General features: G+C 52.9%; 2 protein-coding genes across 4 annotated transcripts; one reads left to right on the plus strand and one right to left on the minus strand.

Annotated features, from left to right (window-relative positions):
* Positions 1–5,455: 5,455 nt before the first annotated feature.
* Positions 5,456–9,089, minus strand: Hspb7 (heat shock protein family B (small) member 7). Its single transcript, XM_057784553.1, has 3 exons — positions 8,634–9,089; positions 8,005–8,138; positions 5,456–6,850 (listed from the first exon to the last, which is right to left on the minus strand). The coding sequence occupies exons 1-3, from the start codon at positions 8,833–8,835 to the stop codon at positions 6,671–6,673; spliced, it is 516 nt and encodes a 171-aa protein (XP_057640536.1). The 5' UTR covers positions 8,836–9,089; the 3' UTR covers positions 5,456–6,670.
* Positions 9,090–15,039: 5,950 nt separating this feature from the next.
* On the plus strand, positions 15,040–26,053 carry LOC130883797 (chloride channel protein ClC-Kb). Of its 3 annotated transcripts, XM_057784573.1 has the most exons (19): positions 15,040–15,139; positions 15,783–15,911; positions 16,330–16,458; positions 17,630–17,769; positions 18,137–18,214; positions 18,288–18,366; positions 18,471–18,596; positions 18,946–19,030; positions 19,104–19,205; positions 19,692–19,776; positions 20,031–20,204; positions 20,909–20,978; positions 21,142–21,252; positions 21,600–21,813; positions 23,111–23,244; positions 25,092–25,180; positions 25,316–25,399; positions 25,618–25,704; positions 26,006–26,053. In XM_057784573.1, the coding sequence occupies exons 1-19, from the start codon at positions 15,040–15,042 to the stop codon at positions 26,051–26,053; spliced, it is 2,064 nt and encodes a 687-aa protein (XP_057640556.1). The 3 variants fall into 3 exon arrangements, with proteins under 3 accessions (XP_057640556.1, XP_057640557.1, XP_057640558.1); XM_057784574.1 differs by lacking the exon at positions 16,330–16,458; XM_057784575.1 differs by lacking the exon at positions 16,330–16,458 and having other exon boundaries at positions 17,648–17,769.
* Positions 26,054–27,664: the final 1,611 nt, after the last annotated feature.

Raw genomic sequence — 27,664 nt, forward strand, 5'->3', positions numbered from 1 at the left:
GAGACCTCAAAGCCAGTGCCCACAGGGACACACTTCCTCCAACAAGACCACACCTCCTGATAGTGCCATTCCTCTTGGGGGCCATTTTCTTTCAAGCTATCACAGAGAGGAAAGGCTTCATTTCATCTTACAGTTTGTACTCCATCACCCAGGGAAGTCAGAGCAGGAGGCCTTGGAAGGGTGCTGCTTACTGCCTTGTTCCCCTTGGCTTGCTCAGAATGCTTTTATTTATTTTTATTGATTTTATTGAGCTCTATATTTTTCTCTGCTCTCCTCCTTACCTCTCCCCTTCAATCCTCTCCCATGGTACCCATGCTCCCAATTTACTCAGGAGATCTTGTCTTTTTCTACTTTCCATGTAGATTAGATCCATGTATGTCTCTCTTAGGGTCCTCATTGTTGTCTAGGTTCTCTGGGATTGTGATCTGTAGGCTGATTTTCTTTGCTTTATGTTTAAAAACCACTTATGAGTGAGTACATATGATAATTTTCTTTCTGGGTCTGGATTACCTCACTCAAAATGATGCTTTCTAGCTCCATCCATTTTCCTGCAAATTTCAAGATGTCATTATTTTTTTTTCTGCTGTAAATGTGCCACATTTTCCTTATCCATTCTTCGGTCAAGGGGCATTTAGGTTGTTTCCAGGTTCTGACAATGACAAACAAAGCTGCTATGAACATAGTTGAGCACATGTCCTTGTGGCATGATTGAGCATCCTTTGGATATATATCCAAAAGTACTATTGCTGGGTCTTGAGGAAAGTTGTTTCCTAATTTTTTGAGAAATCGCCTTACTGATATCCAAGGGGGCTGTACCAGCTTGAATTTCCGCCAGCAATGCAGAAGTGTTCCCTTTACCCTGCATCCTCTCCAGCATAAGTTGTCATCAGTATTTTTGATGTTGGCTGTTCTTATAGGTGTAAGATGGAATCTCAGAGTTGTTTTGATTTGCATTTCTCTGATGACTAAGGATGTTGAGCATTTCCTTAAATGTCTTTCAGCCATTTTAGATTCCTCTGTTGAGAGTTCTCTGTTTAGGTCTGTACTCCATTTTTTTTATTGGGTTATTTGTTCTTTTGATGACCAATTTCTTGAGTTCTTAGTATAATTTGGAGATCAGACCTCTGTCCGATGTAGGGTTGGTGAAGATCTTTTCCCATTCTATAGACTGTCGTTTTGTCTTGTTGACCATGTTCTTTGCTTTACAGAAGCTTCTCAGTTTCAGGAGGTCCCATTTATTAATTGTTTCTCTCAGTGTCTGTGCAACTAGGGTTATATTTAGGAAGTGGTCTCCAGTGCCAAAGTGTGTTCAAGTGTATATTCCACTTTCTCTTCTATGAGGTTCAGTGTGGCTGCCTTTATATTGAGGTCTTTGATCGATTTGGACTTGAGTTTTTTGTGTGGTGATAGGTATGGGTCTATTTTCATTCTTCTACATATTGATATCCAGTCATGCCAGCACCATTTGTTAAATATGCTTTTTTTTTCCCCATTTGATATTTTTTGCTTCTTTGTCAAAAGTCAGGTGTTTGAAGGCATATGGATTAATAGCTGGGTCATTGATTTGGTTCCATTGGTCCTCCGGTCTGTTTTTATGCCAATACCAGGCTGTTTTCAGTATTGTAGCTCTATAGTAGCATTTGAAGTCAGGGATTGTGATGCCTCCAGAAGTTCTTTTATTGTACAGGATTGTTTTGGCTATCCTGGGTTTTTTGCTTTTCCATAGGAAATAGAGTACCATTCTTTCAAAGTCTGTGAAGAATTTTTCTGGGATTTTGATGGGCACTGCATTGAATCTGTAGATAGCTTTTGGTAAGATTGCCATTCTTACTACATTAATTCTATCTACCCAAGAGCATGGGAGATCTTTCCACTTTCTGATGTCTTCTTCAATTTCTTCCTTCAAAGATTTAAAGTTCTTGTCAGACTGCTTTCTTATAGCACCCAGGGTCACCAGCCCAAGGGTGGCTGTGTCAACAGTTAGCTGGGTCCTCCATTATCAATGATCAGTTAAGAAAATGCACCGCAGACTTGGGTACAAGTCAATGAAGTTCCCTTTTCTAGCTTGTGGCAAGTTGATAAAGCTAACCAGTGCTCCTAGGAAGCTAGTCTCACATTAAGCCACACTAAATAGACAGGCAGAATATTTATCCCTTCAATGAGAGGATGTCCTTGTCCTTAGTGTTCCTGACTCTAGCACAGCCCCTGTGACCACCATGAGCTTGCCTGAAACTTGACTCAGCAAGGTCCAGTTTTAGCTTCTTGTGTTTTTCTCTCCCTCCCCTTCAGAGGATGCACAGAGCAGAAGTGCACTTGCTCTGGGTACACAGGGCTTCCTCAGTCTGTCTCTAAAGCAGCGGTTCTTAACCTGTGGGTCGCGACCCTCTGGGGGTCAAACAACCCTTTCACAGGTGTCCCTAACACTATCAGAAAACACAGACATTTTCCTTAGGATTCATAACAGTAGCAAAATTGTAGTTACAAAGTAGCAACAGAAATGATGTCATGGCTGGGGGTCACCACAATATGAGGAACCGTATTGAAGGGTCGCAGTCTTTTTTTTTTTTTTAAATATTTATTTATTTATTATGTATACAATATTCTGTCTGCGTGTATGTCTGCAGGCCAGAAGAGGGCACCAGATGTCATTACAGATGGTTGTGAGCCACCATGTGGTTGCTGGGACTTGAACTCAGGACCTTTGGAAGAGCAGGCAATGCTCTTAACCACTGAGCCATCTCTCCAGCCCCAAGGGTCGCAGTCTTTAGGAAGGCTGAGAACCACTGCTTTAGAGTTCCCTCTCCACTTGCTGAGGTGGCTGACCTCCAGATGGCTGAGGTGATCTGCTGCCAGGGTTTTGTTTTGTTTTGTTTTGCTGCTCTCCGTTCTCCTCCTACTGAGATGGCAGCTGCCTGCCCTGGGGTTTTTCTTCTAATAAAATTGCCCTCTGTGGGTAAACTCTGGCTTTGCTTGGTTTCCAAACCTTTCCTGCCCTTCAGTTCTTTAGGTGTTGGAGGCGAGAGACCTGTTCTTGCACACTCCCGATGGCTTCAGTCTCACGGACGGCCCTAGGCAAGGACTTGCCTTCTGTTCATGATTGAGAGAACTAAGGTGTCCAGGGGCTTCCTACCTCCACCCTAGGGCTGGGAAGGCATCTTCTCAGAGGGGCGGTGGGGTGGGAGTGGAGCCCCAGTGGCTTTTCCCTGGAGCAAAGGACCAGCCCAAGTACAAGTCCTGCTGTGCTAGGGACCCTAGGCACAGAGAGGTTAAGCAGAATGACACACTGCTCAGAGACGGTAGAGTCAAGATTTGGCCCTAGGTGATCTGCCTCCAGGGCCCACGAGGGTCCCTCCACTCCTTGCTGTGGCTCCTTTGATTGCTTCTGTGCCAGGTCTGGGAGCAAGAGGGACAGCCTGGGAAGTAGAGAACTCACAAGGGGCACTGGTCTGGGAGAAGAGAGCAGGACTACAGCAGGAGTTCAAGGATCCCACATTTATTACTGAACTACGTGAAAGCTCTTGCTGTGCCACTCTGGGTGAGGTCCCAAACCTCTCTGAGTCTGGAACTCACCATCGTATGAAGAATTTGGACTGAATCCGTGAGGCTTAGCCTGGCCACACCAATGGATGGGCCGACTTCCCAGCACCGGGCACGTGCTGTTTGCATGGTCGAAACACCGCTGAAGTCAATCTTGAAGGAGGTGCGCACACCTCAGGCTAGGGGCTCTGTAATTTTTCTTTGTTTTGTTTTAGACAGGCTCTAATGCAGCCCAAGGCTAGCCTCAAGCTGTGTAGCCAAGGGTAACCTTGAACTTCTGATCCACCTGCAATGGGTCCCAGAGCTCTAGAATTTCAGACATAAACCTCCAGACTCCAGAATTTGCCAGGCAGGCACTCTATTAAGTAACACCCAGTCAGGACCCTGCTTTTGAGACTAAACTCTCAGGTCTGTGGCTGTGGAAGGAAGGAGCCTTTGAAACCAGAAGCCTTGTGGAGACCTCATTCCCTGATACCTGGGGCAGCACCTGGCTTGGCTTCTCAGGAGGCCTCTGGTCTCTGAGGGCTACATTTTTTCATCCTCTCGGTGCTTGTTACACAGGCGGTTTCCCAAAGTAACAAGATGTGGGAATCCTCCTCTCCTCACAGACTCTGCAGAAGGAGGGGCTTCCATGTCTGGGAGAGAGGGAGCATGCTGGTCTGGGCTGACCCAGCGGAGAGTTATCCTGAGTCCCAGGCAAAGATTCAAATCCCAGAGATGACACTTCCAAACTGAACAACTTTGGTTCACTTGCTTGACCTCTCCGAACCTCCACATCCATCTGTGCCGGACGACAATAGCATCCTGCTCATAGGATTTTTGGGGTGCTTCGCACATACTGGGGACTCAATGGATGGGGCTCGCAGAATTAAGCTCCACCAGTGGGGGCAGGTTGCCGGGCCTGCAGCCAGGCTTATATTTAGTCTAGAAAGGGTGGGCCAGCGTGGTGCCCCAGCAGGCGGAGCTGAGAAGAGAGACTCTTGGATGGCCGCCCCCACATGCCCGCCCTCCCGGTCAGCGGGGTCACCTTGGCTCAGCCCTGGGCTCCCCTAGACCAGAAGGACCTGGTTTCCAGCGGCAGGAAGCTGCCTGGGCAATGGCTCCGACCTGTGAGGGGGAGACAGGCACCCACCCCACCCCACCCCACCCCACCCCCACCCACCGCTGGGGACAGTCGCCCTTCCAGTACTGGTTTTCCGGCTGGCTGCTGTGGTCTTCTCGCCAAGGTGAACCTGACCTCGGGTCGGGGGCGAATGGGGAAGGCTATCAGTCCCGCCCCACGCCCCAGCCCCGCGCTGATGAGTGTTGGGGCTGCAAATAGCCCAGCGGAATCCGTGACTCACGAGGCTGGAAATACTGCACCCCCACCTCCCCTCCCTGCTCCGACCGCGGTCGCCAGCGGAGCTGCTCTGGGGAGCAGAGTTGGCTACTCTGATTTCAGTAGGAGCGAGGAGACCCTTCCCCCATTCCCATTCCCCTCCTCTACCACCCCCAACCCCCACCCCACCCCCTGCCCGCCCGCACCCAGAACACTTTAGGCTTACAGCCATCCAGCCCTTCTCCCTGAGGTTGACCCTACCCCAGTTGTTTGTATCTTCGGAGCTGTGTGACCTTAGGCCTATCACTTAGCTTCTCTGGGCCTCAGAGGCCCCATCGAGGGGAGGGACTTCGAGAAGGGACGTTGTGGCCCTTGGCTTGGGACAGCGTCGAATGCAGCGCTGGTACAGAGTCCAGCTCAGACATTCCTCTTGAACTACAGAATGAATACAAAGGGAAAGGCCGGCAGCAGGGAGACAGGGTGCTGTAAGCCTTTCTGTAGAATAATGCCGGATTTCTGCAGCAGGTTTGGGGAGACATTTCCAGCCTTAAGCTTCTCTCCCCAGTCCCGATGTCCTCTCCGCCCACTCAGTCTCCTCTCTCAGGTAGAACTCTAGGTGGGGTCTCCACATGTCTCTCATATTGTCCTTTTATTGTGTATAGGTTGTAGAGACCAGATTCCCGTGAACCCCCATCCTCCCTGTCCCCAGGGTCCCAAGATAGCAGGAGTCAGAGGCCCCAAGAACCCCAGCTAACTGAGAGCTCCCCGCTTCACACACCTGTTTCTACTGTGGGAGACTGAGACAGAGACAGGGTCAGAGCCCTGGTCACCCCTGCCCCACCATCCCACACCCACACACAAGAGTCTTTGTCCTGGACTTGGAGGGCAGAAGGGATCTGGGTTGGGGCTCTTCCTGTGACCATCCTGTGCAGTGGACATGTGAAGGAGGGCCTGTGGAGTCAGGGGAACGCTCCCCAGGGCACAGAGGTGAGGCAGTGCTGGGTTCAGAGCCAACCTCCAGTGGCAAAACCAAGCATCCAAACGGCTCAGAGGCTCAGAGATGCTACCTCCCCGTTGATGAAAGTAGAGATGCTAAATCTGATTTAGGATGGTTCGAACTGGGCTTGAACCAAAGGGAATGAGTGTTTCAGGACTAGGACAATGGCCTGTGTATGTGTGGGTAGATTGGTGGATTAGCAAATCCCGGGACTGCTCTTGCTCTCGCTTCCCTAGGGGCCTTTCTCTGCAGGGGAAGCCTAAGTCTCTGCTAAGAAGGAGGAGACTTATTCTGGCCTAAGGCACCAGCAGCTGGAGATAGGAGGCCCACCTGGGTGCAGGTGGCCTTGCCTGGCACAAGTAGCTGACAGAGGCCCAGTGTGACAGGCAGCCCTGGGGAGGTGGCTGTCGTGGCTATCTCTCTGGCTTGTCTGAGGCAGTCCGCCTAGGCCAGCAGCACCACTTGCCAGGAGGGTCCCTGGTCCCCTGCTCCGCAGAGACGCCATCGATGTCTCTCTGTGCTCTGGTCATTTGCTTGGAGGCTCGGTCCCCATCTTTCTCCCCAAGTCCATACTTCAACACCTCTATTTGTGAACTAAGATAGGAGGTCCTATCTGGGTGAGGGTTGTGGGGTTGCCCCAGGTGGAGAGGAGGGCCCTAGTCTGGCGGGGAGGGAGTGACCCATCTGGGGCCTAAGAGTGTGTGGGGTGATTGGAGCCTAGGCTGAGATGTTCTGGGGGCCATTGTCAGGGGTCAGGATGACCTCAGCAGCAGGCCGGTTGAGGAGGAGATGGGGGCAGGGCAAGGGTGGGGAAACCCTCAGATCTTTATCTCCGTCCGGAAGGTCTGCTGGACGTGCTCCGTGTGTGGGTGACGCCGTGCCCGGACGGTGAGGCTGCCATCCTCTCGGAGGGCCGAGGTCACCGATGTAGGATCCACATCCTCTGGTAGCTGGCATTTGTGAGCGAAGGCGTTCACGACTGTGCCGTCAGCCGCCAGCTGGGGAAGGGGTGACAGGTCAAGAGTGGCCGTCCCAGCCCTTGTCCCATCCTGGGTCCCGGTCATGCCCAAATCAAGCCAGAGCCTCCTCTTTGCTCTCTGTCCCCAGTTACACCACTGCCAAGGGCTCTGCAGAGGGGCCCAGAGGTCCCAGGGGGAACTGGATATAGAATGGGGTTAGGTGGGGCTCCATAAGGGCTGAGCTTCCATAGAAGTAGCTGGAAGACTGGGACTCTTGAGCCATGGGGAGGGGGAGATGACACAACTGTGCCCTTTGGATCCCTAGACACCCTGAGTGTCCACCACCAGGGCCACCACCCTCCCCCGCAGCCCAGCTAGCACATAGTGTCCAGCAGCGTCGGCTGGCTGAGTCACCCTGGGACGTGGGGCTGGCACGTGCCGCCAGTGGCCTGCAGTCCTCGAACCTCTGGCAGGGCTTCCTAGTGTCCAGCCTGAATTAGGGGAGCTAGCCAGGCTTGGGGGGTGGTCAAGGAGGCCTTGGCAAATATCCTCTAAGAATCAGCATGGCCCTAGGGACTGGAGCAGCCACTATCTGTCCTGGCCGTGCCTTCTCTGATGAGCTAGCCACTCTGAGACTCCGGGTAAAGTAAGTGGGGTCCAGGGTGGGTGTGGCTCTGAGCTTCGTGGCTCCTTCTCAGCCTCGGGCCCAGTGTGGGGGTACCAAAACAGGACCCACACTTCTGGCTCTGGGATGAAAGAGGGGTGAAGGTGTGGCGTGAGTGGCTGCCCAGGTGGGCTCGGTCACTGCCACCTTCCTCTCCCTTTTGCCAAGGAGCTTTCCTTACTCCATCATGGTCTCCCTCACCCAATCATGTCTCAACCACTCCGGCTCCCTTCTGCCCACATCCCAAGATCCTTCTCTTATCTCTGGAGGCTCCCAGGTGCCATGACATGGGCTCCTGAAGATAGGTTCTGTGAACCTTAGGTTGGAGAGGGACATGTAGGTCCCTGACCTATGAGCCCACTGGGAACAGACTGCAGTTTGCCCTGGGGGAAGTACAGACAGGGAAGGAACATGGGTCAGGGTATGAAGTCTCCAAAGGCAGGTGCCAGTAGGGGACATAGAACCAGTTAGACTAGGCAGAGTCCAGGGGAAGGTGGGGACTCTGGGGTGGAGCAGGGTCCATACTCACCTTCTCCGCTCGCACCTCGATGTGGTTGTTGGAGGTGGTGACAATAATGTCTTCAGGAGAAAAGTCTCTCATGTCCACGGTAAACTCATAGGCATCCCCAAGGGTCTTGATGTTGCCTTGGCCCCCGGGACGGGCTGTGGGCAGAGCTACTATAAGCTGGGCACCCAGTAAGCCCTGAACCCCAAACCTGGGTCTCCACTCTTCTCTTGGGGCAATGAGGGGCTCTCCTCACTCTTGCAGCTCACTTTGTTGGGGGTGGGAGGCTGGGAGGGGTGAGCCTCACTCTATTCAACATGTAATCTATGCATGCAAGTCCCTCCCTTAGCAATTCCATCCAGACCTAGAAGCTCTGAGGGGCCAGCCACCCCTCAGCCCCAGACAGCCCTCCAGGGTTCCCATCAGGACGTGGGCCATGTGAGACTACTGGATTAGTATCTCACCATTGTCCTCAGGAGGCCCACCTGTGTCACGGACAGATCTGTCTTGGTGGCCAGGTCTGCCATGGCAGCCACATGTGGCTGGAACCCATACAGCAAGCACCTATTCCTGGCAGATGAGTGGCCATAACCCACTCAGAGATGCCATGGAGCAGACCTTCCCACCTGTGTCTCTCCCCTTCCCGCACTTGCCTGGGAAGGCCAGGGTCTCCGAGTGGGGCCGCATGAAACTGCCAAAATCCTCAGAAAACATGCTCAAAGCCTTCTCCATGGGTGGGTCCTGGGCTGGGAGGGCTCGGGAGGCCGAAGAAGAGGAGGAGGAGGAGGAGGAGGAGGTGGAGGATGAATGGAAGCTTCTCTCCGCTCTGAAGGCGGAGGAGGTCCGGTGGCTCATCCACAGGCAGCAGGGACCCTGTCTAGGCAGGGGCTGGGCTGGAGAAGCGTGTGGGTGCAGGCCTCCAGGGAAGCATGCTTGGGGCCCAGATTGCCAGCGCTTTATAAGGCCCGGCCGTCCCTGGGCTCAAGGCCAGCCCCTTGTCTGCTGGCTAAATTTAGGCCTCTTCATGGCCCAGAGGGGCCTGGAAATCTTCTTGGGAGAAATGGCCCTGCTGACAGCCTGACACACTAGGGCCGGCTTGGAGGGCTGAGCTCATCGCCTGGCACTCCAAGCCCCAAGGGCCTCTGTAGCGGCCAGGGCAGGGGGGTGGGTCCTGCCCTGCGCCTGCCTCAGGACTTTGTGGTTTGCTGTTTCCCTCCCTAGCCAGGGACCTGACTCTCCTCTTAGACTGATTCTCAGGGCCTGTGCCTCCGTTATCTGACTCCTGAGGAGAGGGTGTGCGCAAGAGCCCTGCTGGACTGTTTGTGGGATACCAGCAGCTCCAGGATCAGCTATCTCTTCAGAAAGGTTGAGGCAGCCCAGGGAGGGGAATTGGAGTACATAGATGACCCCTGTCAACTCCCACAGGGACCCCGATTCTATGTCATCATTCCCCACATCCCTGCTCTCAGAACCTTTAGTGGCAGGATAGAAGAAAGCCGGCAGCTGGAGGTGGGGCTGGGGGGTTGGGCCCAGCTTCAGGGAAGGGGCAGATAGTTCGACAATTATCCTTAAAGATCTAGGAGTCTAGGTTGTTGGCAAGAGTCTGCTCCATCTCGGACTCAGAGGAGTTGTCTGCCTGGGATCATGGTCATAGGAGATCACATCCAGGCAAAGAGAATGCTGGTGGCTCTCAGGGTGTCTCTGGGCACTGCTGTCCCTTCCCAACAAAACCTCTAGACCAGAAAAACGAGCCTCCCAGGAAGGGAAGGGCTGGGTCTGAGCACGTTAGAATGGCTAGGATTCCACCCCAGATGTGCCTGACCCTTGTGTTCAAGAAGGCCCCTTTCTTTCCACTGAGTAGAACCCCAGACTGCATGACGCTGGGCAGGGGACAGAAGCCAGGGGAGGCACTTTTCGGAGGCAGGTGGTCCATCAACCCATTAAGCAGTTTTGGAACACAAGTCTTGACCTTTCTTCCCATATAATCAATCACCCCATTCCTTTCTCCCATGGAAGCTTCTAGTTGCTCAGGACTTCACAGGGCTCCTTCTGTCCAGAGTCCCCAGCACCTGCAGTGTGAGATAGTCTTCATGAGTTCTGACCCTTCTCTTGGTACCCCTCATGCCTGCCTCCGGGGCAGAATCTCCTCTCCCCCCCCCACTCACCCAGGAGTTCCTGAAGATGAGGACTGCGCCTCTTGTCTCTGGCTTCACAGAGCCAAGGCTGGAGCTGCAACCCTGGCAATTCAGACAGGACAGGGCAGGGCAGGGCAGGGCAGGGCAGGGCAGAACTGGGGGTCAGAGTGATGGCTGGAGCTACAAGGATCTGTCACCCCCTGACATCCCCTGTAACTGGAGTTATGGATGATTGGGAATTACTCATGTGGGGGTTTAGAACTGAACCGGGGTCCTCCGTGTTGGCTATCCTTGCTGAAGGGAGGCTGGCAGGGCTTCATTCAGGGGGTCACCAGGACTGAGGTGAGATGGAAAAAGATGGGGTCGCGTGGGGGCCCCCCAGAGCAGCCTGCCAGGAAAACAAGAGCCAACAGCTAAAAGCAGACACGCTGTCACCGTCACGGTGCTGAGGGCCTGAGTCACTGCTGCTGGGTGTCAGCTCCCTCTACCCCCACACCCGCCCACCAGTACCCTCCTTTTCCCCACATCCCTGAGGAGTCATCTACATAAATACTGAGTCCTCTGGCTTCAGTGGCCAGGCGGGACCTCAAAAGGTCACAGAGGTCATTCTCTGACACCAGGCATGCTTCTGTCAGATCACAGGAATAGGAGGAGCTTCAGAGATGATCCAGGTCATCACTGGGTGTGGTGGCATATGCCCATCATCCCAGGAGAATCAGGAGTTCAAGGCCAGTCTCGGCTTCCTAGGAAGTTGGAGGTCATTATTCAATGACCCTAAACGGCCTCTCCAAAGTCCAGGGAATGTCATGGGAGAGGGGGTGGAAGGACAGTGGCAGTGGAAGGATGGGGAGGGAGGAACAGGGTGGGGTGCTGTCCTGCGTGTGACACGACCTTGCAAACACCAGCACAGAGCGGCTTTATCTGCCTACCTGGGACCTGAGGGAAAAGAGGGACATTCAGAACGGTGTGGGGGGGGGTAAGTTAGGAGGAAGGGAGTCATTGAGTGACAGTGAGGGGACCATGGGGTGGGGTGAGGGAGACCCGAGTGCAGAGCACACAGGTATGAGATTGTCAGAAAACAAGAACCCCAAGGGCTGGGAAATGGCTCAGCAGTTATGAGCACTGGCTGCCCTTCCAGAGGACCAGGCTTCAGTTCCCAGCCACATGGTGTCTTACAACCCTCTGTAACCCCAGCTCCAGGGCATCTGGCTCCCACGAGGAGCAGCAGACATGCATGTGGCACAGACATACAGGGGGCAAACATTTATACACACAGAATAATAAAGTGTATATTTTTCAAAAGTCAAGAACTCCAGAAAGGATGCTGGTCCAGTCTCTTGAATTTGGGGCATCTTCCTCCTGGGAGCATTTTCATAAACACAGGTGCTCCCCACGTTTCTGACCTGGGAAGCTGGAGAGATGGCTCAGCCTATTGCTTCTGCAGAGGAACCAAGTTTGGTTCTCAGCACCCACAGTAGGCAGCTCATCACCACCTATAACTTCAGCTCCAGGGGATGCAGCACCCGCTTCTGACCTCTGTGGGCACCACACTTATGCACCCACATGCAGACATTAAAAATAAAATAAAACTTTTACATTTTTATTAGATTTATTCATTTTTTGATTTTATATGCGTTTTGTCTGCATGTATCCATGTATACCATGTGAATACTTTGTGCTCATGGAAGCCGGAAGAGGGTGCTGGATGCTGGATCCCCTGGACATGGGCTGTGGATGATTGTGAATTATCCATGTGGGGACTGGGAGTCGAAACAGGGTCCTCTGCAAGAACAAATGCTGTTAACTGCTGAACCATCTCTCTGACCCCAAATAAACCTGATTTAATAATAAATATAATATGATATAATACAATATATTAATCAAATGAACTCTGATGTGGAGTTCTGAGGACCAGGAATTTTTTCCCCCTCGCCTCCTGCACAGCTAGCCTGAAGGCCAGAGTAAGGAATCCATCCACAGAGTGCCTCCTGGGTGATGTTTAGGCCTGGCAGACTTGGATAAATGGAAGGCAGGCAGACCCACGCTGTAAGGCCCATAGGGCGGAAGTGGCCGAGGCTCTGGCCAAGGAAGGAGTTGAACGGCAGGTCTGCTCTGGCTTCAGACCCCGCTCTAACAGGACAACTGCCTCTGCCTCTGCTCCTCAGGCACCTAAGACAGAGGAGAAGGAGCTCATGGGGGGGAGACTGGCAGGTAGGGCTAGCACATTTGGGAGGAACTTACCCTTAGCATAGGAACCCCTGATATCCGTCTCTCAGCTTCCTGGTGCTCCCAGTGGGGTGTGGACATGTGAGGCCTGTAATGACACCAGTGCCAGCTAGCTGCCAAGACCAGAGACATGTTTGGGTTGTCAACAGAACAGCTAACCATCTGTTGACAGTTGGGTAGGGGAGGGTGGCCCTGGCTGTGCAGAACAGCTGGCTCCTGCTTACTCTACATCAAAAAAAAACAAAACAACAACAACAAAACATCCTCACTCATATTTTGAAGTAACGAGGGTTAGAAGCTGTTAAGAGTCTTGGATTTTGCTGGCGGTGCTGGTGCACGCCTTTAATCCCAGCACTCGGGAGGCAGAGGCAGGTAAATCTCCTTGAGTTTGAGGCCAACCTGATCTACAAGAGCTAGTTCCAGGACAGGCTCCAAAGCTACAGAGAAACCCTGTCTCCAAAAACTAAAAAAAAAAAAAAAAAAAAAAAAAAAATCTTTGATTTTCATCAGTCACTAGAGGGACACAATCTTTGGAGTGGTGACAGGGGTGACAAGAGAGAGAGGACAAATCACCCCTTGCCTAGATTTTCTTTTCTCTTCCTCCTCTTCATCTCCTCCTATTTCTTGACACAGTGTCTCGTGGAGCCCAGGTCTCACTCCAATTTGCTATGCAGAGGAATGATAACCACGAGCTTCTGATCCTCCTGCCTCTAAGCTCCCAAGACCTGGGACTGCAGACGTGTGCCGCCACACTGGGTTTATCAGGTACTAGAGACCAAACTCAGGGTCTCATGCACGCTAGGCAGGCGTTCTACTAACTGAGCTGCACCCACGGCCCCCAAATCTTCTAAAAGTAGCCCCAAGCACAAGCTCTTTATAGTGTGTCCAGTTTCTCGGGAGCTTGGAGATGGGACAGACAGTCTGAGCCCAAGTTCAACCTCTGCTTTGTGACCATTGGTGAGCGACTGCATTTCTCTGGCCTTTCATCAAGCACTGCAAAATGGTGTCATTGCTTCAACCTACAGGGGTGTGGAGGCCACGCTAAACAGCGGAGCAGTGCTGCCAGCTCACATACACACACACGCACACACTCATATGTGTACACATATACATACCCACAGATGCATGCATACACATATATACATGCATACACGTGTGTATACATATGCACACATACATACACACATGCACAAACTCATATATGTACACATATACACACCCACAGATGCATGCACACACATACATACACATACACACATACATACTTGTGTACACATATGTACACGCACACAGATATTCACACACACGCATACATACGCACATACATGCAAACTCATATATGTACACATACACACACCCACAGATTCATGCACGCACATATATACACATGCACACACATACATGTGTACACACATGCACATGTACACACATTCACACACACTTCTTTGCCATCTCCTCACGCTTTTCTCCGAGGGCCCTGCCACAGCCATAGGGGCAGTTTTCTGAGATTCAGTGGTTGGATAAAAAGTTCATTCATTTCCTTGTCTCATGGTCTCCAGCCCTCCCGGTTCACTACTGTTGCCTCCCCACCCCTAAACAAGATGGGACTGTCAAAGCGAACCCCTGCTTAGGTGTCAGGCAAACCGTGGCGGGAGTCCTGCTTCTGGCCCTCAACCTCTGGGCTCTTTGAGGTGGTGGCACTGGGTGCGTGCCTCTACTTCAGCGGGCCTCTGTGATCTCGGACAAGAAGCCTCACAGTTCTGCAATGCCATAACGGGCCATTTCCCTGGATTTGGGGAGAACTCAGTTATTTGGGGCAGTTCTGAGCATGTGCCTTCTGCTGCACCCCTTCCCTCCTCTCCCCCATTATACTTTGAAACCCCTTTCCGTGTCCAGCTGAGAGTCCAGACCCTGAGGCTCAGCGACAGCAGAGGACTCTCACTCTCCTGCACGGTCAGAGGCTGCTGTTCCCAGGCCCAGACCCCAGGAGGCCCCAGGGACCACAGCAAGGGTGCTCGCTCTTGTTGTTGCCTAGCTCTAGCTGAGGAAATCCACCCCTCCCGACTCCTGGGTAGCTTCCTGGTCAGTCAGTCTGGTGAGTTCTGACCAGTTTCTCAAGGACATTCTTAATGGCTTCCTTAACCCCAGGAGGGGAGGGAGGGGAGAGTGTTGATTGGTGGAGGGCACCCTGTCCAGGTGCACCAGGTGTACAGGTTCTGCAAACAAAGAGGCTGTGTCCGAGGGCCTTCAGCAGGACGCTCTGGCAGGTGAGGGGCAGCTGGGTGCTAAGTGGGGCACGGGCTTGGACAGCACCTGCCAGGGCCAGTGCAGAAGTGGAGAGGGAGGGTGTGGGGCCTTGAGGTGTTTGCCTGCAAGGATCTCCTTCAGGACTTGGGGGTCCTCTGGCCTCCAGAGGATGGCTATAGGACATCACAGCTGCCCTTGGGGACAGGCTATCCCTGGGCAAAATGACCGCTCTGAGTAGTAGAAACAGCCTAGTGTCTCAGGGGGTAGTGGAGTTAAAACAGGGAACTGGTTCTGATTAGAACTTTTGGGAGTGGAAGGACCCTATATATGCACAATACACACGGTTTTCCCTTGTATTTAAGAATCAGAGTACATTGGAATATTCTAGAAGTGGGGCACAGGTGCACAGTGGCTCACCAAGCAACTGTCTGTCTACCTGTCGTCAGAAAGAATGGAGGAACTGGTGGGGCTCCGTGAGGGCTCCTCTGGGAAGCCAGTGACTCTGCAAGAACTGTGGGGTCCGTGTCCACGCACCCGCAGAAGCATCCGGAGTAAGAACTGGGTTCCCTCCCCCCGCCACCCCACCCCCTGCTCGGAGTCCGCACAGAACCACACTCCCCCTAGGCCCAAGAGCATCCTCCCGACTTCTGTGTGCTTCCAGATGACACGTGCAATCTCTTGAGGGGCAAGGGGGAGGGGTCTGCATGTTCACCTTGCACCTGTCTGCGTAGCAGGAGGACAGAGAAAGCAGGGACCCCAGAAAGAACACAGGTCTAGGCACTGGTAGTCACAGCTAGAGGGGGTGAGCTTCGAGGTGGAGCTGGCAACTGGTGCCTGGGGATGCTGCTGGGCACCTCTCCCTGCCGTGCCCTCTGGGATGCAGACCCTACAAAACACTGACTAGAGCAGCAATGTCCGGTTTTTCCAATCCCGCTGCTCCCTTTAACCATTCCTCCAGGTCCCACTGTGGAAGGAGATGGGGCAGGGGAGGTCAGGGGCCTTCTGTAGGGATACAGGCGTGACATTCACACCACACGCTTGCCACAAATCATGCTGGATCCTCCTGTAAGGCAGAGTCCCTCTTCATCATTTGGACCTCGGTCCTGGGAGTCCTACCCTGTCTTGCCTGGTCCTTCCTGCCCAAAGCCTGAGCAGCTCCCTGGGGAGGAGCTGTGACCCCAGTGTCCTGCCCAGGGGCCCTGGAGTGGCTGAAAGAGCGGCTGTTCCGTGTGGGCGAGGACTGGTACTTCCTGATGGCCCATGGGGTGCTCATGGCTCTAATCAGCTATGCCATGAACATAGCTATCAGGAGCGTGGTCAGAGGTAAGGTCTCCTCGGCATGCACACCCCTGCAGAGTGATGGGGTTCCTATATGTGCTTGGAATACCAGCTGGACCCCCGGGGCAGCGGGGGAGGGAAAAGGCTGTGAGTGACCAGGCCTGAAATTGAGCCTCACTTGGCCCTTGATTTGCTGTGTGTCTCTGGGCAGGCTCTGTGCCCTGCTGGGACTCCATCTACACAGAGAAGGTGGAGCCTCTCTAAACTGAGCTTGGCCACCCCTGTTCCTTCACTCCCACCTTCCTCTCAGCTCAATGGCCTTTAACCCCAGGCAATTTTCTCCTCTACTTCTCATTGGGTGGTCTTGAGCCTTTTCCTAACCGTAAGTGGGCACAAAAGTCTGACCACCCCGCCCCAGGGCTGTAGAGGCTCTGGTGGCTCTCTGACTGCTGGGCATCTCCAGTGCACAAGTGGCTATACAGAGAGATTGGGGACAGTCACCTGCTCCGGTATCTCTCCTGGACTGTGTACCCTGTGGCCCTCCTGTCCTTCTCCTCCGGCTTCTCACAGAGCATCACGCCCTCCTCTGGAGGTGAGTCATGGTCACCTGCCTTGTTCTGCAGTCCCCATGAGTCCCAATCTTTTCACATCCTGCTGAGGAAGCAGCCAGGCCACTTACCCAAAGTCACACAAAGAGAGGGACAGCAGGGGACCCGGTACAACACCCGCTCTATCTGACTTCCCTGGGCACCTCTGGGCCAAGAAGGAGGGTTGGTTCCCATTCAGGACTATAGCCAATGGCCAGATTCCCTAGGACTCTGGAGCTACCTCCAGCTAGTCTGGGGTGACTCTTGAGAGCACATCCAACCCCCAATTTCTTTTTCTGGAAACTGTTATGAATCTTATTCATGGGGGGTATGGAGCTGTTTTTGTGACTTTTCCTGGGGAGACACGAGCATGTGCTCATCCCATATAGAGGACCAACAACAGACCAAAGCAATGAGTCCACATTAAGCAAACCATGAATTGGGCTGGAGAGATGGCTCAGAGGTTAAGAACACTGGCTGCTCTTCCAGAGGCCCTGAGTTCAATTGCCAGCAACTACAAGGTGGCTCACAAATCATCTGTAATGAGATCTGGCGCCCTCTTCTGGCCCGCAGGCATAATACAGGCAGAACACCATATGCATAAAAAACAAATTGGATTTACAGAGAGAGTATGGGTGATTCAAAAGCTTGAGCATCACTGAAAAGCCCACCCCAGCATGGGTAGCAACTGGTGCAAAGTGAGCCTTATAGGCAATTCTACGAACTGGCAGAACATCATCCCTCCCCTGCAATTGTTGGTGCTGATTAAACGCTGGGGGAGGAGCCTTGTGAATCCTGTGAGTTTTAGGAGTTTCCTGTACCTTATGAGTTTATTACATGAAAAATGAAAGGAAAAAAATTAAAGTCAGGGTCTTACTATCTAGTTCTAGATGGTCTGCAACTTGATACATATACCAGGCTGACCTCGAACTCTTGGAGATCTGCCTACCTCTGCTTCCTGACTGCTGGGATTAAAGGCATATGCCTCCTTAGCCAGTTTATTTCTTGAATCTTAGCCATCCTCTCTCCCTGCTCTAGGAGGGAATGTTTTAATTCAGAAGGAACAGCTGCACAAGAGGGGCTCCTAGGAAAGTGCCCCAAGAATGATGTGCACACAGGGTGACGCAGAATTAATGCAGACCTTCTCTCCCTCTGTTCTCTACCTATGTGGACCAGGGTCTGGGATCCCAGAAGTGAAAACCATCTTATCTGGTGTGATCTTGGAGGATTACCTGGACATCAAGAACTTTGGAGCCAAGGTGGCGGGCCTCTCCTGTACCTTGGCAACAGGCAGTACCATCTTCCTGGGAAAACTGGTACAGATATGGGGGGCCCACTTACCATCCTATTGTGCTGCCCTTTTCCATATTCCACAGTATAGCCAGCCTAAATTTGGTGAGCCCAGTCTTGGGGGAGCACATCCAGGTCCTCAAATGTGACAAAAAAACATTTTGGAGTGGTTGGTGGGGGGTTAGGACAAGGATGTGATGCGATTCATTGCTGGGCAAGGTTTGTGTCTTTGTTCCTTAGGCCCTAAGAAGGGAGAAGAAAGAGAAGGAGGTGGGAGTGGAGAAGAGAGAAAGAGGGGGAGGAGGAGGAAAACAGAAGAGGAGAGGAGGAAGTGGAAGGGTTAGGCGGTAGGGTGCCACATCCCCAGCAGCACCCTACTGCCTCACCCTGCAGGGCCCCTTTGTGCACCTAAGTGTGATAACCGCGGCTTACCTGGGCCATGTGCGCACCAAAATCATCGGGGAGTCTGAGGTGAGAAGCATGGGGTTGGGTCTCCTTGGGGAAGGGGTGTAGAGAGCTGAGCCCAGGATACTGTTCTTCCCAGAACAAGACCAAGAAAATGGAAATGCTGGTAGCAGGAGCAGCAGTGGGCGTGGCCACGGTCTTTGCAGCCCCCTTCAGCGGTGAGAGCTCCTTCACACACACACACACACACACACACACACACACACACACACTGTGTCCTGCAGCCAGGGGATAACGGTCCCCTGAGCTGTGTGTCCCCTAGGTGTCCTGTTCAGCATCGAGGTCATGTCCTCTCACTTCTCCGTCTGGGATTACTGGAGGGGCTTCTTCGCTGCTACCTGCGGGGCCTTCATGTTCCGCCTTCTGGCGGTCTTCAGCAGTGAGCAGGGTGAGCCTCATATTGGGACTTGGTTTCCACCCTTCCTCTTCTGCGACTCCTCCCTCCAGTTCCTCTCTAATTCTGCTCCCTCTTCCTCCCCCTCCACTGTTCCTTTCTCTTCTCTGTCCTTCTAAGAGGACACAGGGTCTGACCTGCATTAAGCAGGGATGAGGTGGGTGGAGAACCCTAAGGGCTGGAGGTGTTGAGTCTAGCTGGGACACTAGCCAGGTCCCTAGAATTGCAGGGAAATTTGGGGGTTGGGTGTGATGCGGTGTCTGCCGTGGCCTGGGTTATTCCGAGACTGGGTTTGGGTGGGAAGGCTGGCACTGGATTTCCACCTGCTTCCCTCTCTCCCCAGAGACCATCACTTCCATCTATAAAACCAGCTTTCGAGTGGACATACCTTTTGATCTACCAGAGATCTTCTTTTTTGTGGTCCTGGGGTGAGTGGGGCCCCAAACTAAAGTTGTTCTGGCCTCACCTCCACTTTAGCCTCACCCCCACTTCTGCTTCCAGGGCCATCTGTGGCGTTCTGAGCTGCGGGTACAATTTCTGCCAGCGATCATTCTTGTTCTTCCTCAAGGCCAATGGGTTCACATCTAAACTGCTAGCCACTAGGTAGGCTGGGCCTCTCAGAGGCTGGCCCTCTCCAACCTCCCATAAAGACCCGCCCCTTTCACCAAACCCTTCTTTCCATTAATCCCCCAGCACTCCTCCTAGCTCACATCTGGCTTGTGGTCCTATCGAGTCCTACAGCCACTGCCCCACTTATGTGAAAATTAAGCCCCTCATTGAGTCTTTCTGATTCCTGAATTCACATCCCCCTCCCTGATCCCTGCCTCTCCTCTCTCAACCTTAAACACACACACCTGCCTTTAGCATCCTGTATGCCCTAGGCCAGCATCCCAGTCCCTTTCTGTCCCAAACTCTCCTCCAGCCCTTCCCCTTCTCGCACCAGGTCTCCTGGTCTCAGTCCACCTCTGTCTTCTTGTGGGGAGGGCATCTGGAAGTCTCCCCCCTTCTCCTCTGTAGTCCTTTCTTCGGTGTGGACCCCAAGGATGTGGGGAAGGAGAGGAGGAAAACTGGGACTCTCATTCCCCACAGCAAGCCCTTGTACGCTGCTCTGGCCGCCCTGGTCCTGGCCTCCGTCACCTATCCACCCGGTGTGGGCCGCTTCATGGCTTCCCGGGTAAGGCACACCAAGTTTGGCCGTGGCAATAGAAAACCCTCATCTGTGGCCCTTCCATGTATACTTTCTCACCCAGTCCCCTGAAACCACCTAATGAAAATGTCTACAGGTCATTTTTCAGATGTCAAGGTTGTAGCTCCACAATGGCAGAGCCATCCTCAGAGTCCCTAACTGGGAAGGGGTACGGTAGTTGAGGCTCAGATGGACAGCAGAATGGATGGGGACAGGCTGACCCGCCACTGCCTCTGCCCCAGCTGTCCATGGAGGAGCATTTGGAGACACTGTTTGACAACAACTCGTGGGCCTTGATGACCAAGAACTCATCCCCATCCTGGCAAGCGGAGCCAGATCCCCAGAACCTGTGGCTGGAATGGTGCCACCCGCAGATGACTGTCTTTGGGACTCTAGTCTTCTTTCTGGTCATGAAGGTGATGGCCAGTCCTGGGTGGGAGGGGCTGCTTCCTGAGCTGAAGTCTGGAGCCCTGCCTGCCTCCTACGTCCAGGTCGCTGATCTGACCATGGCCCACAATGCACCCCTCAGAAATCCTCCCAGCCTCAATTGCTCCACTCTTCTCTTCCTCCTCCTCCTTCATTTGAGGGGTGCAGTCTTGTTATGTAGTCCAGGCTTGTGACTTGTGCTCCTCCCGTCTCAGACTCCCAGGTGCTGGGTGACAGTGATGTCCCATAGCAACTACTTCCCTTATTCCTTACAAAACTGTGTGTGTGTGTGCATGTGTGTGCACTCGAGTGTGTGCCAGCACGCCATAGTATAGTGTAGAGGTCAGAGAACAACTTTCAGAAGTCAGTCTTCTCCTCCCGCCACATGGATTTCAGGGACCAGGCTGAAGTGGTCAGGCACAGGGGCAAGAGCAGTTACACACAGACCCTGGCACCTTGGAGATGGAATAGTTGCCCTCTGCTAAAGGTCAGCCTGAGCGAGGAGAGGAACCCACTGGCATGGCTCACACCCAGTGGGTGCTTTACTGAGGATCGCTTGGCTCTTTCCCCGGTTGGTGTCACCTCTAGTGTCGGAGCTGCTGTGGGCCCTGGCCTGGGGCCTCCCATCCCTCCCTTTATCTATGCCCTCCCGTTTGCTTCTGACTCCTGCCATGTGGATCCAACCTCTCTACAGTTCTGGATGCTGATCCTGGCTACCACCATCCCCATCCCTGCTGGGTACTTCTTGCCCTTATTTATCTACGGTAAGACTGGGGTCCCAAAGTTCCGTGAAGGTTCAGGGGCCTGAGGGCCATGGCTTTCCCATACTATCTCCCTCCCAAAGTGGTACTGGGGATGGGGCAGGGTCTGAGGGCCTTGGGGGATCAGGTCAGCATGGCTATTTCCTTCACCCTGAGTCCGTGGCAGGAGCTGTCATTGGGCGCCTCTTGGGAGAGACATTGTCTGTCGCCTTCCCAGAGGGCATCGTGGTTGGAGGTGAGGTCAATCCCATCATGCCTGGAGCCTATGCTCTGGCAGGTGAGTGAACCTGGGACCGGCAGGTGGGCAGACCTCGTGGGTTCGACTACAACAGGAGAAGTGCATAGTAGTCACTGACCTGCCCAATGTGTCCCCATTCCTCCGCAGGCCTGTCCACCCCCTTAGCCATTCCTTCCCCCCAAGCCTTTCAGCTTTCTCTTGTGTTTTTTTTTCTCCCCATCTGCCACCTGCTCTGAATCCCTTTCCTCCTGCCATGACCAGGTACCCCTGACAGTTGCCAGGATTTACGCATTGTTGGGCCTAACCACAGTCACACTATGCCCACCTTGCCCTCTGGGTGAGTTGGCTCCTGGCCTGAGTCACCCACTGTGGCTCTGTCCCTGCAGGAGCTGCTGCCTTCTCAGGGGCGGTGACCCATAGCATCTCCACGGCGCTGCTGGTCTTTGAGCTGACCGGGCAGATGGTTCATTCATTACCTGTGCTGATGGCAGTGCTGGTGGCCAACGCCATCTCCCAGAGCTGTCAGCCCTCTTTCTATGATGGCACCATCATCGTCAAGAAACTGCCATACCTGCCGTGGATTCGTGGCCGCAAGATTGGGTGAGCCTTGAGCTGGCTGATGAAGTGATGATACCCAGAGTAGTTTGGGGGTGGAGGGATCCCCGGAAATCAGCAGCATAGCTGACTTTGAACTGTACAGGGGTCAGGCTGATACATAACTGCCCTCTAGATCTCAACATCCCCAGAGCCCCATGGACTAGGTGAGGACCTAGGTCTCTATCAGGTGAGGCTGATAGGGAATGAGCACCAGGTCAGGGAGGTCCTTTTCCTCCCTATCCCTGCTCTGATGGTCTTTCTGGGTGGTGGTGGGCATGCAAATGGGCCCTGAGGTCCTTTCTTGACCAGACTGACTGTACCCTAGCATCTTCGGTCCCCAAAGCAGCACAACTTTAAGGCTTCAAGAGTCACTGAGTCCAAGGTACAACTCCAAACAAGTCTGTTTCCCCACCTTTAAGATACACATGATTTGGGGCTGGAAAGATGGCTCAGCGATTAAGGGCACTGACTACTTTCCCAAAGGGCCCAGGTTCAAATCTCAGCACCCACGTGGCAGCTAACAACTGTCTGTTACTCCAAGATCTGACTCTCACATAGACTTACTTGCAGGCAAAACACCAATGCACATAAAATAAAAGTAAATAATAATAATAAAAAAAGTTACCTATGGTTCTAGCTGGGCCGTGGTGGTACACACCTTTAATTCCAGCACTCAGGAGGCAGAGGCAGGTAGATCTCTGTGAGTTGGAGGCCAGCCTGGTCTACAAATTGAGATCCAAGGCAGCCAGAGCTGCTACACAAAGAAACCCTGTTTCGAAAAACAAAACACAACAAGAAAAGAATTGTGTGGTCCTCAACCTGGGGGACCGACCCCATTGGGCCAAATGAACCTTTCACAGGGTCACCAAACACCATAGGAAAACACAGAAGCTTACGATTCATAAGAACAGCAAAATCAGAGTTATGAATTAGCAACAAAAATAATTTTATAGCCAAGCAATAGTGGCGCTTGCCTTTAATCCCAGCACACTGGGCGCAGAGGCAGGTGGATCTCTGTGAGTTTGAGGTCAACCTAGTCTATAGAATGAGTTCCAGGACAGAGAAACCCTGTCCTGAAAAACCAGAAAAAAATTATGGCTGGGGTCCACCACAGCGCGAGGAACAGTTAACAGCGTTGCACACCTGCGAACTACTGATGTAGAACCTATGGGCTCCTGAAAACCCATCCTAGAGAAACACAGGTCTCTCCCAGTAAGGCACCTTAGGATGACTCTGCCTTGTCCCAGGGGCTGGCATCTCCCCATCCCAAGGCCTGACGGGTGCCCACCTCTGCCCACAGCTCCTACCCAGTGACTGTAGATCACTTCATGAACTGTACCCTTACCACACTGGCCAAGGACATGCCCCTGGAGGAGGTGATCAGGGTTGTGATCACCACAGATGTGACCCAGTACCCGCTGGTGGAGACTACAGGTCTGTAGCAGCTGCGAGGAGAAGGGGTTGGGCTTCCTTCCGCTATTCTTCCTCTAAGGCCTTGAGTGTCCCGGGCAGCAAGGGCAAGCATGAAGTCAGATCTGCTCCATAACCCAGGCTCTGCAATTGGGTGGCTGTGTGACCTGGCGCTAAACCCTTCATTTTTCCGGGTTTCATTTCTTCATGGAGAAAATGGACCTAAAGACCACTTCTGCTAGACAAAGTGGGGTGATGTGTTTAAACTAAACATGAGGGGTGCTTGCAAGGTGGCCCGGGGCTGGTTCTTTGGATTCAGGGAACCAAGCCTTGTGTGCTAACTCAGACAACAGGGCTACTGCTAGGGTCTTCCAGAAGCTTCCTTTCTGACCCGAGTGCTGCCCCCCTCGCTGACTCCCCACTTCCAGTTGCCTTTTTGAATGGCATTAAGTCTTGGGGGGGGCGGGATTTATCCTGAGCAGCTTCTCCAGTTCAGAAAGCACATTACCTAAGTGGAGAAGATAACCCAGATAGGGAGGAGCTACCTGAGCCCCACCAGGGCACCTATCCATCCATGTGTGCCCTCTCTGCAAATGAGGTGAGGTGCACACTCGGCAGATTGTTGGAGTCTGGTGCTCACTTGCCCTTGAGCAGCGAGCAACAGGCACAACATGGTCACCTATATGCCCCCACCGAGGATAAAGTCAGTCCTCAACCAGGGAAAGAGTGGTGGATGTACCTCTCGAGTTCCATGAACTGCAGGGTCCTTGTTTGAAAATATGGAGGTCACCATGGGTTCCCACGCAAACGTCAGAAGCTTCGCCCTTCGCTTATGGGACGACTTTAGCATCACGGGAGAGACCACAGCAAACACGTATTTACTTATTTCACATAAGGAAGGCCCTGCCAAGAGGTGTCGCCTCTGAGAATTGGTTTGGGTTGCAGAACTCCCACTGAGACAGACCCTGGCTCTGGATCCCCACAGTCCACTCAGGAAGGAGCTGGTTTCTAAAATGAGGGAGGGGCACTTCTGTTGTGTTATCCAGTTACAGACTGAATCCAGGACCTTGTGCACGCTAAGCAAGACTACTGAGTTACAGCCATGTCTAGTCCAAGGTTTTGGTTTTTTTGTTGTTGTTGTTGGGGGAATGTTTCAAGACAGGATTTCTCTGTGTAGCCCTGGCTGTCTTGGAACTCTGTAGACCAGGCTGACCTTGAACTCAGAGATCCGCCCGCCTCTGCCTCCCAAGTGCTGGGATTAAAGGCGTGCGCCACCACCACCTGGCTAGTCTCAGGGTTTTTATTTCCTGGAGAGAAGAGAAAATATCAAGCTGGACCCTCAGTGAAGAATGCCCACCAACTCCCACGATGCCTGTAATGCCCAGCATGTGTCCAGGCTAGCCAGGCTGGCTTAGCCTCAGCACTCAGTAGGACCAGCGTTCAGTAGGATCTCAAGTTACAGTGAGCCTCACCCTTCCACTGACCTGACTCAGATTTTAAACAACTGGACTGAAAACAGAAGAGAAAGCCCAACTGTGACACCCAAACCCAAAGGCTGATATTCCCAGCTTCCCTCTCCTAAAATGGGGGGTGAGGGTATCAGAATACCCGCTGACCCACTGGCAGCCTTGCCTAGATGCCCTCAGCTGCCATGTCCATGTAGAAACTGAATGGTTTAGGGCAGTAGTTAGCCCACCAAAGCCTCAGTTTCCCCTTCCGTAAACGGGGTGATAAGGATTCTGAAAGACCACCCACACGCTCTGTAAGTTTCCTCAGACATGAGGGCACCCTGCGTGGTCTTGGCACATAGTAGGTGCTCAGCGAATGTGACGTCTATGTTCATCACATGTCCCTCCCTCTGGGCTTCCTAGAGTCTCAGACCCTGGTGGGCGTTGTAAAGAGGAACCACTTGATGCAAGCCCTCCAGATGGAGCCAGCTTCCTGGGCTCCAGGCCAACAGGTGGGTCCCCCTGCCAGGTGTGGGGACAGGGAGGGGGTGTGAGCAGGGCTGTGAAGGGAGGAGGTGGCTAACCTCTTAGAGAGAGGAGTTCGGAGATCAGGATCCCAAGACCCCACGGTCCTTTCCCGTTCCCAGCCCTGTCTCCAGGACATCTTGGCTGGTGGCTGCCCCATACAACCAGTGACCCTGCAGCTATCGCCAGAGACCTCTCTGCATGAGGTAAAGGGGGAGTTAGAGCGTGGGGGTGGAGGTGGAGGCCTGATGGGGTAGGTTGGTTAATGGTGGACCACCAGGTTCCTTCCATCGCAGGCGCCTCACCCAGTTCCTCACACGGACTCTGGCTACCCCTAGTGGTCAGATTGCACATTGCAACCTGCTCACCAGGCACAGAGACCGGTAAAACGGGATGTCAGCTTTTTCTCTCAATCCCCCTGCAGACACACAACCTCTTTGAGCTGCTGAACCTTCAGTTGCTGTTCGTGACATCACGGGGCAGAGCTGTGGGCTCTGTAACCTGGGTGGAGGTACCAGGATCTTGAGGGTGGGGCAGAGCTGAGGATGTGGGAGCGCCAAATTCCTTCCCGCCAAAGGTTAAGGCCTACCTGGGACTCTGATGTAACCCACTTTCCGGATGAGAGTGGCCACTGGGCCTGGGACCCCAGCCAACCCCCTGCCGCTCTCTGGGTTCATTGATATTACTTATGCATGGGACAGGACCCTGCTCTAAATCTTTCCCAGGGGAGCCACCAGTGCCTAAGCCCCTAAGGGGACAAGTCTTCCCCTCCTCTAACCACTCCTCCTCCCTGTCCTCTTCTTCTCCGTTAGTTAAAGAAAGCAATTTCAACCCTGACCAATCCGCCCACCCCCAAGTGAGTCACAAGGTGTGTGTGTGCGCGAATGTGTATATGTGTGTGCGTGAGCGAATGTATGTGTGTGTATGTGTGTGCAAGTGTGTATGTGTGTACAAGTGCGTGTGAGTGTATGTGTGTGTGTGTTGTGTGAGTGTGTGTGTGTGGTAGCCTGGGTGGGTGGCAGGGGGATGTCAGCAGCCGGGGGTGGGGGGCAGCAGCCTTGGAGTCTGCAGCCTAGAGGGGACAATGGGGGGGACAGAAGAAGGAGGGGTGGCCACTACTGCACAGCTCAGTTTCCTGGCACAGCAGGGCCCCTCCACTCAGCCAAGAAGGGACCTCTATTGTTACTTCTCCCCATCCTGAAGGAGCTGAGAGTAAGTGAAGACATCAATGTATCCTGTCACCAAGGGGGACCCTTGTGCCTCCTGGGATCGTCTGTGGCCAACCAAGAACTTCGGAGAAAAATAAAAGTGACGTCTAGAGCCACTGTTCAGCCTTCTTCTCCCTTAAGGGTGTGCGGAGTGGGGGCGGGTCTTCCGGGATCAAATAGGCTTCTCTCAGTGGTCCTTCTCACCATGGTGACCAAGGAGCCCACTTGAGTGCTCTATTGCTACGATTACTTTGTCTGTCTAGACATTTATCACAGGGTAATCTGTGTCCCCCAAGGACTAAGTTTCATCTTATAGACTGTGCCCTCCCTACCCACAACCCTCAGCTTAGGTACAGCAAAGCCAGTCTCATGCAGTTCATCCTCTTCAAGGGACAGCTCCAAGCTGACCACTGGGCACTCCAGCCCTTCCACTCAATCAGGTGACTGCCTCAGCATAAGTCCAGGGTACCCCAATACTTCAAACCACCCATGTCTGTACCCCAATCCATATATCTACTACAACCCTGAGTACTGAATGCCCTATCCCCCAAATTACACACACAGACCATGACCAATGAACACCTTGCCTGTCATGGCCATACTGTGCCCTTTGCACTCCCCAAGTTTTGTGCCCCCAATTCACTTAGATTCCATATCCACTTTCACCCTCCCATGTCCTATTTCCAGGTGATATGTCTGTCCTTGGGGATTTTGTCTTCAGAAAAGTCACACCTTTCATTTCCTTTCTGACCTGGTTCCCACCCCCATCCCCACCTCCAGTCTATAAATCAACAGATATAAAGGGGAGTTTATTTATTTATTTATTTATTTATTTATTTATTTATTTATTTATTTTTGGTTTTTCGAGGCAGGGTTTCTCTGTGGTTTTGGAGCCTGTCCTGGAACTAACTCTTGTAGACCAGGCTGGTCTCGAACTCACAGAGATCCGCCTGCCTCTGCCTCCCAAGTGCTGGGATTAAAGGCATGCGCCACCACCGCCTGGCTAAAGGGGAGTTTATAAACAAGAGTACAGGGCTGGAGAGATGGCCCAGCAGTTAAGAGCACTACCTGCTCTTCCAAAGGTTCTGAGTTCAATTCCCAGCAACCACATGGTGGCTCACAACCATCTGTAATGAGATCTGGTGCTTTCTTCTGGCCTGCAGGCATACATGCAGGCAGAATACTGTACACATAACAAATAAATCTTTAAACAAACAAAAAAAGTTGAAGGAAGACTGAGGAAGACACCTGACATCAACCTCT

This window comes from Chionomys nivalis, chromosome 11 (genome assembly GCF_950005125.1).
Source record: "Chionomys nivalis chromosome 11, mChiNiv1.1, whole genome shotgun sequence".
NCBI lineage: Eukaryota > Metazoa > Chordata > Mammalia > Rodentia > Cricetidae > Chionomys > Chionomys nivalis.